General features: G+C 39.0%; 1 protein-coding gene across 1 annotated transcript in view; it reads right to left on the bottom strand.

The window, feature by feature from the left end:
- The window catches only part of Ppp1cb (protein phosphatase 1 catalytic subunit beta), a 31,983-nt gene that overhangs the window by 3,157 nt on the left and 11,937 nt on the right, over positions 1-16,889 (bottom strand). Inside the window, exons 2-7 of the mRNA XM_021161958.2 lie at positions 11,236-11,367; positions 8,533-8,763; positions 6,399-6,503; positions 4,353-4,424; positions 3,658-3,809; positions 1,980-2,114 (exon numbers count right to left, since the gene is read on the bottom strand). Of these exons, the coding sequence (XP_021017617.1) occupies positions 1,980-2,114; positions 3,658-3,809; positions 4,353-4,424; positions 6,399-6,503; positions 8,533-8,763; positions 11,236-11,367 (827 nt within the window). The remainder of the gene's footprint in view (positions 1-1,979; positions 2,115-3,657; positions 3,810-4,352; positions 4,425-6,398; positions 6,504-8,532; positions 8,764-11,235; positions 11,368-16,889) is intronic.

The following is a 16,889-nucleotide window of genomic DNA, read 5'->3' as shown; positions in this document are numbered from 1 at the left end:
TTTTTTTTTGGTTTTTCGAGACAGGGTTTCTCTGTATAGCCCTGGCTGTCCTGGAACTCACTTTGTAGACCAGGCTGGCCTCAAACTCAGAAATCGCCTGCCTCTGCCTGGCTACATTTTGTTTCTTAAAGACAGGGTCTGAGTATGTCATCTTGTTGACTTCAAACTTGCTATGTAATCCAGGTAAGCCTGGAACTCAAAGATAAGTGCCTGTCTGTTTCCTGACTGCTGGGATTAAAGACATACACAACCATATCATGCATAAACAGTTGACACTTTTATTACACTAATTATAGTGAGCACAAATAAGAATTTTACTTGTTAAAAATAAAAAGTATGGAAAAAATTATGTAGTTTAAAAAAATAATTTATTTGTAACTTTATGTGCACAGGTGTTTTGCCTAAATTTCTGTCTGTGTGAGGGTGTTGGATTCCTAGGAACTAGAGTTACAATTGTTAGCAGCCATGTGGGTGTTGGGAATTGAACATCCGTCAGCTGAATGAAGAGCAGCTAGTGGTTTTAGCTGCTAAGCTATCTCTCTAGTTCCTGTATGGTTTTTCTTAAAACTATTCTACATACTAGAGTGTCCCAGTAAAAGAAATACATTATTCTGACTCCTCTATGACAACTGCTGAAGGACAAGACCTGGTTAGAACCCTTAATATATAATGAAGATACCAACAATTTGACATTCAACTGTAGTTGATGGATATAGTTTAATACAAGGGGAAAGAGGTATGGAAACCTTGCTGACAGTTGTACACACCAGTGGTCTGCAACCTCTTAGTTCAGCTGTTGGACTGAACTATATTACAGTGAAATTATTCAGAAAAAGAAGTTTCTGGATTGAACGTGTATGGTCATTTCTGGCCTTCTCTAAACATCATGAATTTTTTTGGTTTTGTTTTTTTGTTGTTTTTCCCTCAGGGTTCTCTATATAGCCATGGCTGTCCTGGAACCCACTCTGTAGACCCAGCTGACCTTGAGCTCATACGTATCTGCCTGCCTCTGCCTCCCAAGTACTGGGATTAAAATGCATTACTACCACCAGGCCAACAACATGATTCTAATTTAAACAGCATATACACTGTGCCAGGCATTGTAAACAATTTAGAGATCACTTAAATCTTACGGAAAGGAAGGCTATGTATGGGTTATATGTAAATACTGTGCCATTTTATATGAGGAATGTATGAATCCTCAGATGTCAGTAATGAGAGTTCTGAATGCAATCCCAATGTGTACATGTTGCAGCAGTGAGCTTTATCAACCAGCAATTAAGAATGGTTTTGAACAAGCAGCACAACAAAGCAAGAGCAAATCCTTTGAAATGTGCATGTTTCTGTAAGTGTACTTAAGATGACTGGAAATTCCCCCCTTTAGGTAAACACTCTATCTTATTTTCATCTCTTTCTTCCCCAATGCCTATCTCATATATTAATCTTGCAAAAGGAAACAAAAACCTATTTTATCCACTGCATTCATTCTTTTCTGTGTAGGAGGATACCTGTGTATGACAGAAAGGTCAGCCAATGTTGGGTGTCTTCCTCAGCTGCTTTGATGAGCCTGAGGTCCACTAACGGGTTAAGGTGGCTAGGCAGCAACACCCTGGTACCCTCCTGTCTCTACCTCCTTAGCCTGACATTATAGGCACTTGCCACTGCTCCGTGGGTACTGAAGATCCAGACTCACGTCTGCATCCTTCCACAGCAAGCACTTTACTCACTGAGCCACCTTCCCAGCTTGCCATTTTCACTCCTTTAGTAATTATTCACTGTCCAGTATATAACAGAAGGATTAATAGTTTAAACATTTGAAATAAGAATGGTGCAACCTAAAGTTTCTGAAAGCTGCAAGTACAAATTCAAGGTCAGCCCAGGCTAGAGTGGGACATCCTATCTCAAAGAAAAGGAAAAGAGAGAGGGGAGGGGAAAGAAGGGAAGGGAAGACAGACAGACATCTGCATTTCCTGTCTTACCTGGAATGAACACATCAAAGTTTCATCCACACTCATCATACCACCAGCATTGTCAAACTCGCCACAGTAATTTGGGGCAGAAAATAAAGTTACCAACTGTCGTTTAGCAAAAAATTCATATCCGTCTTCCACCACCTGTCAAAGAAAATAAGAAAAACACTTATTAGTGGGTCATTTGAACCACATTTGCTAATGCAGGCTAATGAAGCGAAGGCCAGACAACAACAAAGCCTCTCTGTATCAGGTGCCGAGACCAGGACCTTATTCCCAATATGGTAGAAAATGAAACAAAATGAATCTTCCACTTGCACACAATCCACATACACACGTGGAACTTTTCTTAATCTACAAAACCAAACCAACAAAGAAAAGAGGCCAACAGAGCTGAAGACGCAGCTCAGCAGTTAAGACCACCTGTAGCTCTTTCAGAAGGACTTGAATTCAGTTCTCAAACACTCACATGGTAGCTTACAACCATCTGAAACTCTAGGTTCCAGGAGATCTGGCATGTTCACCTGACAGCTGTAGGCACTAGGCAAGCCTATAGTGCCTGCACATACATGAAAGCAAAGCATTTACACATAGAAAATAAGAAAATAAAACAAAATTAAAAAAAAAAAGAGGTAAAAAATATTTTCAGCCAATATATTATAAACCATTTATGGTTTACGGATCATGAACACTTAAGAACAGTGGACACTCTTTTACACTATCAATAATGATTTTTTTTAAGCTAAAATATTTATTAACCAGTTTATAATTGCATTCCACAACTGTCTCAGAAAAATTCTCATATCACAGTTTGGTTTTGTAAGAAGCGATACTGACACATTTGGGTAGTATCAGATTATTACCATATTACACAGAGGCCACAGAGAGAACAGACCACCTGGAAACCAGCAAAGCACTGTGGGGCTGCAGTTAGCTCACTGTACTACAGAATGTTCTCTTTTGAAACATAATCACTCAGAGTGAGATGCCTGAGCTAACACTGCCTGGGTCACTGACTTGTGAGATCTAGAGTCTTGCCTCTTCATCTATGTTCTTCACATATAAGTCATATTACCTTTTAAGTTTGTAGTTAATTATTTTATATGTATGGGTGTTTTGCTACAAGTGTGTCTGCATGGCTTGCATGCCTGGTGCTACTGGAGGCTAGAGGTGTCTGGTCTCCTGGGACTGGAGTTTCAGACAGTTTTGAGCTGACACATAATATGCTGAGAATCAAACCTGGGTCCTCTGGAAGAAAAGCCAGCGCTATTAAATCACTGAGCCAACTCTCTAACCCTCTCCCCTCACTACCTTTCCTAGGTTATCAGTTCATATATTTGAATGTTTGGTCCTCAGAAGGTGGAACTGTTAGGAAGTATTAAGAGTGGGATTTCTGAGGCTTCAAAAGTCAAAGCCATTCTTAGTTCTCTCTCTGCCCCATGGCAGTTGCCTCAAGATGGCCATTGTCAGCTACTGCTCCAGAGCCATGCCTACCTGCCTGCCACCCCTTTCCATGCCACAATGGTCACAGACTCTGAATCTGTGAGCTCAAAATTAAATTCTTTCTTTTATAAGTTGCCTTGGTCAAGTGTCACAGAAACTAAGAGACATCAGGGTAAATTATCTACCTACCTACCAATAAATGAAAATGTGTGAAATTAACAATAAAATATCGTATACTGTATACCTGATGAGCTCGACAAATCAAGTCTAAATCATGACGATTCAGAAATTTACTGACTACATCAGCTCCAAAAGTAAAAGAAACACCACGGTCATTTTCTCCCCAGCCTTGCACATCCTTATCTGGGTCGGACCACAGTAAGTCACAAAGCAAACCTTTAGAAAACAGAAAAAAAAACAAACAAACAAACAGTGAAATAGAAGCAAGCACAGAATACAGCACACATTTACAGCACATCTTTCCTGCCTTCTTACACTTTAATGATCATCCCTTGTCCCTAGGCACTCCAGTCTAAACCAGTCTTCCCAACTTTCTCTAGCTTCCTAGGGTAGTACTTTCTGATGAGTTCTGCATACAGGAAATATGTGTGTGGCATACTCAAGTATATTTAATACACAGAGACCTTTATCTCCTTTCTGGTTAGCATTTCCTGTATACAGATTATCCGTTACTTGCATTACACTACGACTGAGCACCAGCCTATATTGCAATACTTTACTGATTTATCATGAAGACATGAACACATTAAAGATTTTAAGTAAGACTGGCAGGGCAGTTCCTTTTCTTGCTCTGATCACTTTGTTAACTGTTTTCAGGAATGAAACTAGGTTTCTAAGTGACTTTCACTAAATATAATTAGGTCCAAGCACGTCAACATTTTATGTAAAGCAATTAACTGAACTTCTGTATATACTAACCTGTATCAGGTACGTCAGTGGGTCTCATAATTCTCCGAATCTGTTCCATAGATTGTAGGTCTGGTGACAGTCCTATACATAGAAAGAAAGAGACTTGATATCTAGCAGAATTATACTCATGCTATCTTTTCCATCTTTCGACAAGGAAATAAATCATTATCCCTCGAGAGATTCCAAGGAGAAACTCCACCCCTTTTTGCAGCCGCCCTCCCCTTCCTGAGAACACGCTTAGTTGCCAGCTTCCTACTGCTTCCGACCTTCATGACCACCAGGTCCCCATAAAGCATTTTTACTTGCGAGTTAAAGCACCTCTCTTGGTCCCCCAGGAACCTTTCCCCATATCCCACCTCAACAGTCTCATTATCTGCAAAAATGTGCATTAAACTAATAGTCAGAAGGATAAAAAAAAGCACAAGAATATATCTGTAAAGTAGAACATAAGGTGTTATTTCTCTAGTAGGTAATTCAAGCACCACCACAAGAAATGAAGCAAAATACACATATTCCCACTTCGACTCTGCCAATACCCTTCAATGGTATCTATGGAAAACAGCATTTCAACTAATAGAGTGAACTGTGCTGTCAGAATAAACCGCTCACATCTCAGGCCTCACCACCATCTTGTCTGCATTTCCACCTCTATGCTTCTCAAAAGACACTACCATGTATGATACCAAGAAACCATTTTTCCTGTATATCATTAAATTGTTCTATAGTGTGTATAAATGTGTGTTCATGTATGTATGAGTGGTCAGACTGATCCTCACTATAAAGCCCTGGCTGGCATGATCCTTGGTACATAGGCCAGGATGGCCTTGAACTCAGAACTATACCTACCTGTCTCCTGGGTGCTGAGAGTAAATGTGTACTTGCTTCTACCTTGTTCTAAGGAAGAAACCTCATTGGCCTCAAGATCCCTGATTAAGGATTGAATTTAGGTCACAGGACTTTCAAAGCCCTTACCATAATCTTCCCTAACTTCTGAAAAACTTTTCATGTGTGTGTGTGTGTGTGTGTACTATCATAGAAAAGTTTACTGCATATTCTTCAGGGAGTTCTCATGTGTGTAAACTTACAAAACTTTCATCTTTAGAAGACTAAATTGTGGGGCTGGTGAGATGGCTCAGTGGGTAAGAGCACACAACTGCTCTTCCCAAGGTCCGGAGTTCAAATCCCAGCAACCACATGGTGGCTCACAACCATCCATAACGAGATCTGGCGCCCTCTTCTGGAGTATCTGAAGACAGCTACAGTGTACTTACATATAATAAATAAATAAATAAATCTTTAAAAAAAAAAAAAAAGACTAAATTGTTCATGACTACTACACATTTGAAGCTCTTTAGAAAGTCATTAGTCATGGCAATTTATGATCCTCAGAGCATAAATGAGAAACACACCAAGGTAAAGCTGGGTGCTAAAGCTGGAGAGCTGAAAACTGTTTTTGATCTAAATTCTAATCTCTATATTCTAATGTCCTCATTTCCTAACATGTTGGCGTAGTGCACAAAACTTGGGAAGTTGTATGAATTATGTTATGTTTAGAGTTTGATAAAAGGTAGTTAATACAGACAGAAAGATAATTAGCCTCTCATTCCTAGTGATGGCCACGTACCTTTTATTAACATCTGAGGTACGAGCTAGATCCCAGCACCACAGAAAACCATCTGACCAGCTGGTCAAGCATAAACTGAGGCAAAGTAGAAATACTCCACACACATCTAGTTATTACCTTTTCTCTTTCCCTTCTCTTTTCTTTCTGAGGTAGAATCTATGGCCCAGGATGGCCTTGAGATCCTTCTGCCTCAGCCTCTGAGTCCTGAGATTCCAGTGTGTGTGGACCACTCTTCCATTAACACTTGTATAGGAGGCATTCTCTGTAAGGCCCAGTGAAGAATTTCCTATTTTGAGACGGGGCGTTCCTAAGCCTGCCTGGCCTGGAATCAAGCTGGCTTCTAGTTGCTCTACACCTCCTGCCACACTCAGCTTTCCCACAGTCCTGTCATCATTACAGTTCTCTTCTAAACAGCAAATGTATTACTCTACCTCCATGACAACAGAAGATTTTCTCATCAACAATAGCAGCTATAGGCAGACAGTTAAAACAATCAGTGAATGTCTTCCACAATTTAATATTAAATCTTCGTTTACCTATAAAAAGGGAAAACACAGAGAATTCAAGAATCAGTAACTGTTTTCTTCTTCTCTGTGCTTGATTACTTAGCCCCCTTTTCTGTAAGTGAATAAGCTATGCTCAGTTTCATGCACTAGAGATGTAGCTCATATCTGAGTACTTGTCCAGCATTCAGGTTTATCACCACATGTAATTTTTTTCTTAGGTATTTCTAAAAGGGGAATAAAACATTCAATACCATCTGTAGAGTTGCAGAAACTTCAAAGACTGTACTGTTCTATGAAACACATTCATCAAACAACTTTATCTTATAAAAATCACTATAGTATAATACTTCTGAAATCATCTAATAGAATATTAGCTAATTTCTTCCCATTCAGTACATTTCCTAGCTAAGTAAGTAGACATAAGTGAAAATGGTACCTCTGGAGCTAGTCCACGTTAACTTAATGCACTGAGTAATAAAGTATAAACCTACTGCCAGCAAAGGAACACTTCCAAGTGCCTAAGTGGTATTCACTTTAGAACAAATTACACCTTGTCACTACAGCAAGTGAAAAGACACAAGGCTATAATTTTCCCATAGCCCAGCTATAACAAAGGCAGCTTCCACTGAGAGTTACCTGATTTTCCTGATTTGGCATTAAGTTCAACTACCAAGCCAGAGAAAGGATGAAAGTCACAACTATTAATTTCATGTTTTATGTCCTATTCTACCTTTTAATGACTAAGTACAATTTATAGACTGTTTACAAGCAGTTTTCCCACACATCGTTCCATTTGATGTCCTTTCTACACTTAGGGACATTCACGCCTTAAGTTATCTTCTAAGAACATACTAATATACCTCATAGAAAGATGGCTATCACCTGATGTACTTTAACTTACTTCCTCTGCACAAGCCTGACTTTAAAGTCACAAAAATGTAATGTAAAACTCAAATACAGAATGATTCCTAGTATAACATAAATTCTGTTTTTTTTAAGTAACTTGCCTTGAATTTTCCCATATTCCAATGTTAGAAGTGATTAGCATATACAACACATTTACAAACGTTTGTTATATCATCACAGGAATTAAGCTGTATGAGTTTGTTGAAGACTACCATAGTTAAGAAAGAACAAGTAGATTCTAATAAATAATTTAGCAGCCAAAAATAAATCTGATCAGAAAACTACTAGAAATGACTTAACTCTAGGTGACCAAATACACCTATTCCCATATTGAGTTGAATTAAACGGAAAACCCAAATCCAAATGCAGAGTGATGACACTGGGAAGACTGCTGCACAGCAGCAAATCAGACTGATTAAAACACAAGAGCACTGTATATAACCAAGGACTCAGTAACCACTCTAGCTATACAAACAGATTCAAATCCTAATAATGAAATTTGACTTAGTTAGCATTCTAGTTATGTGTATGCATGTGTACCTACTTGCCTCTGTATATGAACCATGTGCATGAAGTGACTGCCCAGACCATAAAGAGAATGGGATTCCCTGAACTTGGGAGCTAAAAGCAGTTGTGAATCTCCTGATGTGAGTGCTGGGAACCAAACCGAAGGCCTCTGGAAGACCAGCAAGGGCTCCTAACTGCTGAGCCATTTCTCTACTTCCAACTTTTAGTTACAAGGAAAGGACTAACTATAAGCTGTCCTCTGACCTCCAAATCTGTGTCATGATACCATGTATGCATTGTATGTATATTCATAATAATAATGAATAAATGTAAAAAGCGAACCCTATCAAACAGCAGAAAAATGGAGACTACTGACCTGTATGTGTTTCACTTGGAATTTTACCAGATAAACTAATTAAAAGAGGCCTCCTTCAGTCAACTAAGCTGTAGCCAGCCTGAAAACATGACCACGGAGATCCCAAGAAAACAATTTAATGTGTTTCCTAGCTTTAGGCTCTTCTTTCTGGGTCTTTGTCTGAGATCCTATTTTAAAAAACAAAAAGCCTAGTTTCTCTAAGTTGAAGAAATTCATCTGAACTGTACAAGCATATGGAAACTCCTCTCCTATGTTTGAAATCCCACTTACATTCATCGTAGAATCCATAAATGCGATTGATGCTAGCACACTCATGGTTTCCTCTTAGAAGAAAGAAGTTTTCCGGGTATTTGATTTTGTAAGCCAATAGCAAACAGATGGTTTCCAAAGACTGCTTTCCTCTGTCCACATAATCTCCTAAGAAAAGATAGTTGGCTTCTGGTGGAAAACCTCCATATTCAAATAATCTTAGTAAGTCTGTATATTGTCCATGAATGTCTCCTAAAATCAAAAGAAGTCAGGTTAGAAAAACTGATTGCAATTTTATGCTTCTATGACTTAGAACCTGAAGATCTAGCAAAGCTGTGTCTGAATCCCTACCCTCTAAAAACTGGGATAATAAGCTAACATTGTTGTACCCCACAAAAATAAATGTCAGGCAATTTCTAATAAAATAATAGACAACTGGCACAGTTACTCTTATTAGCTGATAGTTAAACTTAAGTCATACTTGTTATACCAAATATCTAGAGCTAAAATACTTCTATTACCTCAAATTATTGCTGTATTAAGTAACACTGAAGGAAACAAATGGTTTCACTTACAAGCTTCTCACTTTATCAGCACTGTAGCTCTGCTGACTTTCCCATGCTAGTGAAAGTACAATACTTGGGAGATGCTGAGTGGCAGCAGCAAGCTGTAACTCCCACCAGTCATGTGATCATAGATGTAAAATACCAATGGTTTACAATGTGATGTGTCAAGTGATAATATTCAGCATTAGTGTTCTAAATATATTTTGGGGCTTATTATATTTTCAACTTAATGTTATTATTTTATTTATAAATAATCATAAGATACTGAACATTTCTACAAAGTTTCAAACTACTGCTTTTGCTTTAAGGGTGATATTCTAAGCACACTAATCAACATTGACTTTGCACCTATTTATTTGATGGATACTGTACAAGGTACCACACATGACTTAATAAACCCCACAGAGAAAGAGAATACAAAGAACAATAGATGTATGTTAAATCTGCAGTACCCTCAATCTAACCACAATGATTCTACAATAGCCCCTGGAATGAGGATGCCCTCCAAGTTGGAACAAGTAGGCAAGCACTGGGATAACGCTCAGCCTGGTCGCTAGGGAGCCCTTCCACAAGTCCTCCTTGTCCAAGAAGAACATGGTCACCTATTTCTCCTGACTGGACCTATACACTGACCAAACTTACTGCAGTCCCCTGTGACTTTTCCCCAAATCCTGTCACTTTGCCCAGAGCTGCTTTTCTGACACTATCCTAGAAGCCTGATGTGCTGAGGTCAGGAGATACTCCTAGCCTCCACTACCCTGCAACCCCAGCTGAGGGACATTATGGAGCTTTGAATATTGATGGAATGTGTCCCTTCCCACCTTGTTCCTAACAACAGACCAGAAACCCCCAGAGAGGGACAAATTTCTCCTCCAAACCAGGTGCCAGGGCCCCAGTGCCTTTGCCCCGACATTATGATACTGAGCTCAGTGGAACCCTGAGTGGTATGGAAAGGGCAGCAGCCTGGGAAAGGACAGTAAGTAGTACCCCATTAGCAAAAAAAACATTTCCTAGCAGTTAAAAGAAAATGCCCCAAACATCTTATATGGATTCAAGGTAGAAACAAGCTAAGAAACAAGCAAAAAGGACATTTTTGCATATGGCAAAAGCTATTCTAAGTGCACAGAAGTTTCTTCAGAAACACTTTAACCATTACAAAGACTGCCTGTATCACCAAAGGAAAAGCCAGCATGCTGTAGTATTTATACCACTTCCTGTTGTACGTGAACTACAGAAAAATACTACTTTTAATGTAATAATTTCTCTCTAAGTTTTTGTCTTGGGCTAAAACAACTATAAGACTTAAAAGAACAAATAGAAAGTCTAAGTAGTATCTTGAAAATCACTCGGGCTAGAGAGATGGCTCAGCAGGTAAGAGCACCGACTGCTCTTCTGAAGGTCCTGAGTTCAAATCCCAGCAACCACATGGTGGCTCACAACCATCCATAACAAGATCTGGTGCCCTCTTCTGGTGTGTCTGAAGACAGCTACAGTGTACTTACATATAATAAATAAATCTTTAAAAAAAAAAAAGAAAAGAAAAAAGAAAAGAAAAGAAAAGAAAAACACTACAAGCTAGAAGACCATGGATACTGCCACGCTGACACTCAAGATTCCATAACTGTTTCTTCTTTCCTCTTGTTTTTCCAGGCAGGTTTTTCTGTGTAGTCCTTGCTATCCTAGAACTCAGATCTGTAGTCCAGGCTGGCCTTGAACTCAGAGATCTGCCTGCCTCCACCTCCGGAGTACTGGGATCAAAGGCGTACGCCACCACTGCCTGGCCCTATTAACTGTTTCTAAGCAGCATTCTAGAATGCCAATTTCATCACATCCTTAAAAGCACTAAATAACAATCTCTGGTACTTTTTGTTTGTAATTTGATGAGTTAGGGATGTGTTCTAAACTGCATTCCACTGATTTTAGCAATCTCCTAGGATCTGCCCATTTTTCTTAACACTATTCTTTTTATTTCCAGGGCCATTTTATATACTACAAATAGCAAGTCTGTTGCTTCTAACCTATCATTATTATGAATTCCAATGGATTCCAATTTAATAAACCTATCAAATTTAGAAGTTTTCACTAAGTCATTCTCACTATATATACAGGAGAAAATGTGCTTTGGAAAACTCATCTTTAACTTTCCCCATTTACATACCACAAATCTTCAGTGGTGCTTCCAATTCCAAAAGAATAGGCTGGCTGAGAAAGATTTCACGAGACTTGATACACAATCCTCGGACTTCTGCTTCAGTCATTTGCACAATCTTTCCTGGACGACATCCTCGCACTGGTAAAAACAATGAGGAAGCTCATCAGCTTTGCAAAATTATCCATAAAATAAAGATGCTTAAAGATAGTAGCTACATCCATATTTTGAAGACAAAAAAAAAAAAAAAAGGAAAAAAAAAATCACACATGGACTGTGTTGTATGGCTAACAATGAGTTTATTTTATGAACTGTGATTTAATTCCCAATGTTGCTGGTCTCCGAGGACACAGCATGAGCTATAGACCAAGATACTTAATAGACTTCAAAGCTATCATCTAGCCTAGCTTACTCCCATCAGATCAAGCCTTGCACTAAGCAGGAAGAACAGCATCACTAGGGAGCCAGTGGCCATGAACAGAGTGAGATGATCCAGCTTCAAACAGTTCCATCAAGAATCAGCAGCACCTAAGCCTACAGACCACACTCCTAGTTGTTGATTAAAAGAAACACAACATGCCACCCCTGCTATTTGCCACTTATAAATGATTCCCCCCTTCTTTACCCACCTCAATCCCTTCCTCCCCTCCCCCCAATAACTGCTATGATTTGTCAGATTGAAACAGGCTTAAACAGTCAGGCTGGGCAGTGGTGGCACACACTCTCAATCCCACCACTCGAGACAGAGGCAGCTGGATCTCTATTCCATGATTTTTCGGCCAGCCTGGTCTACAGAATGAACTTCAGAAGTATACAGAAAAAGCCTGTATCAAAAATCCAAAAGTCGACCCAGGCACCCATATTAAAATTGTATTATATTCTGTGACTATATTTAACATCAAACTAGCAAGAAAGAGATAAAAGAATACAACATTGTTTACAAGTTGAAACTTAATGGCAATTATAATTAAGTAAAAGATGAGTGTGGGTCATTTAAAATATACGTTGGCAAATATGCCAGCTAATAATACTATCTTAAAAGCATAAAAACCCATGTTAAAAAGCAGGGTGAAGAAATCCCAGCACCAGGAAGACAGAAACAGGAGGTAGAGCCCTGGGGCTCTCCCTGGCCAGCCAGCCTAAACTGCTTAGAAAAACCCAAGTTGTTCACAACTGTAATCTGAGCATTCATGTAAAGTTGTGTTGGGTTTGCATTTTTAAAAAAGTAGTTTTGCTGATTGTTACTTTGAATTCAAGGGTAAATTCTTAGGCCAGTGAGAGACTGTCTCAAAAGACAAAATTAAAGTGGAGGCAACTAAGGAATGACACCAAGAGGCTGTCCCTGTCCTCACACATGCCCTTGATTCAATGTGTTCGAGCAAAGAAGGAAGGACCAACACACACACACACACACACACACACACACAAATACCCTTGTTTGCTTAAAACAAGATCTCATATAGACTGGGCTGAGTCTGAACTCACTGTGTAGCAAGAAATGGCCTTGAACTCTGAATCGTCTTACTTCTATCTCCCAAGAGCCCTAGCTCTTACAGGCATCTACCACTACACCTGGTTTTGGCATTTGGATTTTGTTTGCCTGTATGCATGTATGTATGTATGTATGTATGTATGTATGTATGTATTTTTTACTGCTTCACTGTATAGCTCTGGCTGACTTTGAGCTCAGAGATCTACTTGTCTTTGTCTCCCAAGGTGTGTGCCACCATACTAGGTTTGACATTAGTTTTAAATTGGTAAACTTTTAGTTTAAGTGGGAAAAGTATGCACTGTGAAAGATAAAAGTTTCTGGTCAAGTAAATGCAGAGCTAAAAATGATTGTTCAGAAGTCATCAATCCAGTAAGTACTTGGAAGCCCACTGTGTATTAGTTGTTAAAGATAGTAGCAATGGAGCCAACAAAAGCACTTTTGGTTACCACAGAAACATTTAAAGTTGGCACAATGGCATGTGCTTGAGGTGAAAGGACTCTGGAGCTGGAGAGATAGTTCAGTGGTTAAGAGCACTGACTGCTCTTCTGAAGGTCCTGAGTTCAAATCCCAGCAACCACATGGTGGTCTCCATTCATGTTTGGTCAAAGAACTTTTATCTGCAGACCCATTTCCCCCGCTATAGGTTTAATTTTGAACCCCCAAGTAATTCTATGACATGTAACAGTTAACATATTTACAAAGTTTAAAATGCATTAATCTACAAAACTAAAAATCAAAATCATGTTGCAATGATGGTGGCTAAAGTTGTATTTCTTTCTTGCTTTCTTGTTTTCTTTTTGGTTTTTCGAGACAGGGTTTCTCTGTGTCCCAGGCTGTCCTGGAACTCACTCTGTAGACCAGGCTGGCCTTGAACTCAGAAATCCACCTGCCTCTGCCTCCCAAGTGCTGGGATCGAAGGCGTGTGCCACATCAGCTGAAGTTGTATTTCTAACCAACAGCTTCTTAGGATTAATTTTTCTCCCCACCTAGTAGCACATAAAGGTACATTTTCGACTGAAGTAGATCTTAGGGACTGATGAAATGCTATCAGAAACTAAAGGCTTCAAAAGCCTTTAGCAAGTGATCAAATCTCAAAGTGAATTGGCCAAATGTTAGAGAACCAAGGCAGTCCTTGAGCAGCTCAATTCTTCCAGTTCAGAATGATACCCTAAAGACCTCCCAGGTCAAAGAGTACTCTTGGGTCACATTTCTCAGTCACCTTGGAGGGGTGGAGGTACCATAAAGAAATCATCTGTTCCTGTCACAGCCCACAATATTCACAGGACTCCAGTGTTTGCATTAAAGGTTCAGATGTAAGGTCACATCACATTATAAAGATGCAGTCAAGTCTGCAAACCTCATTAGGCTCAGAACACTATCATCTCCTGTCATTTGGCCCTCTGGTATCCCAGAAAGCCCAAGTTATCTCACTATACAATAAGAGATTTGATAACTTAGGATCACAACACTTGGGTTTCACAACACTTAGAAAGCAAAAAACAACAGGAACAATTCAGTACATGTCACAACCAGTACTTTCTTCACTTTATAGATAAAATTTCATGGTAAAATCCTTCAGTCTGCAATAAAGCCACTAAGTACAACCAAAATATAGCAAACATCTACTATACTATAGTTAAACAAAAAATATTCTAAGGCACTGTATACATAACTATGCCCAAATGTACAACTCTATGAATGGTTAACTATACCACACACCAAAGTATGCTACTTCTCAGCTCAGGATATGCTGTTCCCTGCAGTCACAATCATTCCTTTTTGCCCTAAATAACAATGTCCAAGTGTAGTGATTCCTTCACTACAGAATAATCTGACCTGTTTTTGAATTTTAGAAAATAGAAATAAACTCTTTTGCTCATAATCTTTTCTGTGACAACTACTACCCCGGTAACTGTGTACAGTCATCTGCAGTACTCCATTCAAGGACATATCACTTTGGTGCTACCATCAATGTTATCAAGAACTTCAAGTACATTTCTCTTGACTATGTCTTAACACTGAGTAGAACAAAGTCACAGAGAAGGCTTTTACTTAAGAGACATCAGCAGTTTACATACTGATTGTATCAATTTATAATAAAGCCATCATGCTGCTCTGAAACTTTGCCAACACTAGCTATTATCCCTATTTTATATTTTAATGGCTCTCCTGGCTATGTAGCAACATTTACTGAAACCTTAACATGCATGTCCCTCATCACTAAGGTTTTGAGTGCCTTTTCCTATAATTAGTGGGCCATTTAAATATTGCTTGCTTATTCTTTAAAGCGTAATGGACCTTTCTCCTTCTCTTAATACTGTTTCAACGAAAAGAAGTTTTTTAATGAACATGAATTTTAAAACAATTTCAATTAGGTTAATCTTGCCTTCACTTCTTAGCGCTTTTTGCATCTTACCAAGAAACCACTACCCTTGGTAAAAGCATTTCTTTTTTTTTTTTTTTGACATTTGGTTAATTAATTAATTGTATATCATAAGTTAGGTTGTTATATTGCTTGAAGTAAAAGTCAATTTGTTTTTAAGATTATTTTATGTGTATAGGTGTTTTGCCTGCATGTATGTCTATATACCCCATGTATGCAGTGCTGGTGAAAGACACAAGAAGATGTTAGACCCAAAAAAAGTTACAGTTACAGACAGTTGTGAGCTATGATATGGGTAGGTAGGGCCTCTGGAAGACCCTTAATTGCTGAGCCATCTCTTCAGCCCAGAGTTATAGCACGTGTTCTAAGTGATCCTTTCCCTCCTTGGACAGCATCGGCCGTTTATAAAACAACCACCACCCTTAGTGCCTGAGTCTCTTTACATCATCACACGATCATAGTTTTTTGTAAAGCCTCAATACATGGATTAAGAACACTTCAATTCTGATCTTTAACATTCTTGGGGTAATCTAGATCTTTATGTTTCCCAAAGTTTTAAAATCGGCCTGTGTTTGTTTGACCCCCAAATCTGTGGGGCTTGTGGGGTATTTGGGGAATGAACTGAGTCTAGTAGAACTGATGTCTTAATTTTAAGTCTTCTTCTAACCCATGACCTTGGCTTGCCTTTTATTTGCCATTTATCCTTTTATTTAATTTCTCGTGTGTGCATGTCTGTGTGTACCTTTACTTGCTGGGCTATGTTACAAGCTTTGGTCGTTTTCCTCAACAAGGTCTATTTTCCTCTTGAAGCATTTACTATGGCAGTCTTGAGTATTTTTCATCAAGCTGACTTTGAGAAGACTAGTATAAATGTTTTCGTTTCCCACTATGTGATATTATATAATTGCAATATATATAGGAATTAATTTTGTATACTGACTGTATATTATTAAATAAGTTTACAGTTTTTTTTTTAATTTTTAAGGCCAATCATTTGCTATAAAAGTTTGAATCCTTTTCTAATCCATGGTGGTTTGAATGAGATTGTGCCCTATAGGCTCAAATACTTGCATGCTTAGTCCCCAGCTGATGAACTATTAGGGAAGGATTGGGAGGTGTGTCCTTGTTGGAGAAGGCAAGTCTCTAGAGCTGTACTTTCAAGTTCCAAAAAGCCCAAGCTCAGTTCTCAGTCCACTGTGCCCACCCCACCACCACGCAGCTACTGCTCTAGCACCATGCTATCTGCTTCCTACCATAATGACTTTGGAGTAAACCTCTGAAACTGTAAACAAGCCCACAATTAAATGCTTTCTTTTATAAAAGTTGCCTTGAAGTCAGGCATGATAGTGCATGCCTTTAATCCCAGCACTTGGGAACCACAGGCAGGTGAATAGTGAGTTCCAGCCCGGCATGGTTTACAGAGAGTCCCAGGACAGACAGGCTACAAAGGGAAACCCTGTCTAGAGGGAGAAAAAAAAAAGTTGTCTTGGTCATTGGGAAGTTGTTACCAGGAGTGGTATTGCTGTGACAAGCTTGACCAGCCAGCCGCTAGTTGGTAGAAGCAGACTTTTAGGATATGGATTAGGAAAGCAGTTGAAAGGTGGGGCTTAACATTCTAGTAGGAGCCTGAAAGATAGTAATGCTGAAGGCTAATTTAAATGGTGTCGGCGCAGCACAAGAGTTTTATCAGCTGACCCAGAGAACATTCTTGTGATAACTTGGCAAAGAATGTAGCAGCTTTTTGCCCCTGTCCTAAGCATCTGCCTGAGGCTAATTAAAGAGTTTTGG

This window comes from Mus caroli, chromosome 5, assembly GCF_900094665.2.
Source record: "Mus caroli chromosome 5, CAROLI_EIJ_v1.1, whole genome shotgun sequence".
Taxonomy (NCBI): Eukaryota; Metazoa; Chordata; class Mammalia; order Rodentia; family Muridae; genus Mus; species Mus caroli.
This window is presented reverse-complemented; position numbering and strand designations above follow the sequence as displayed.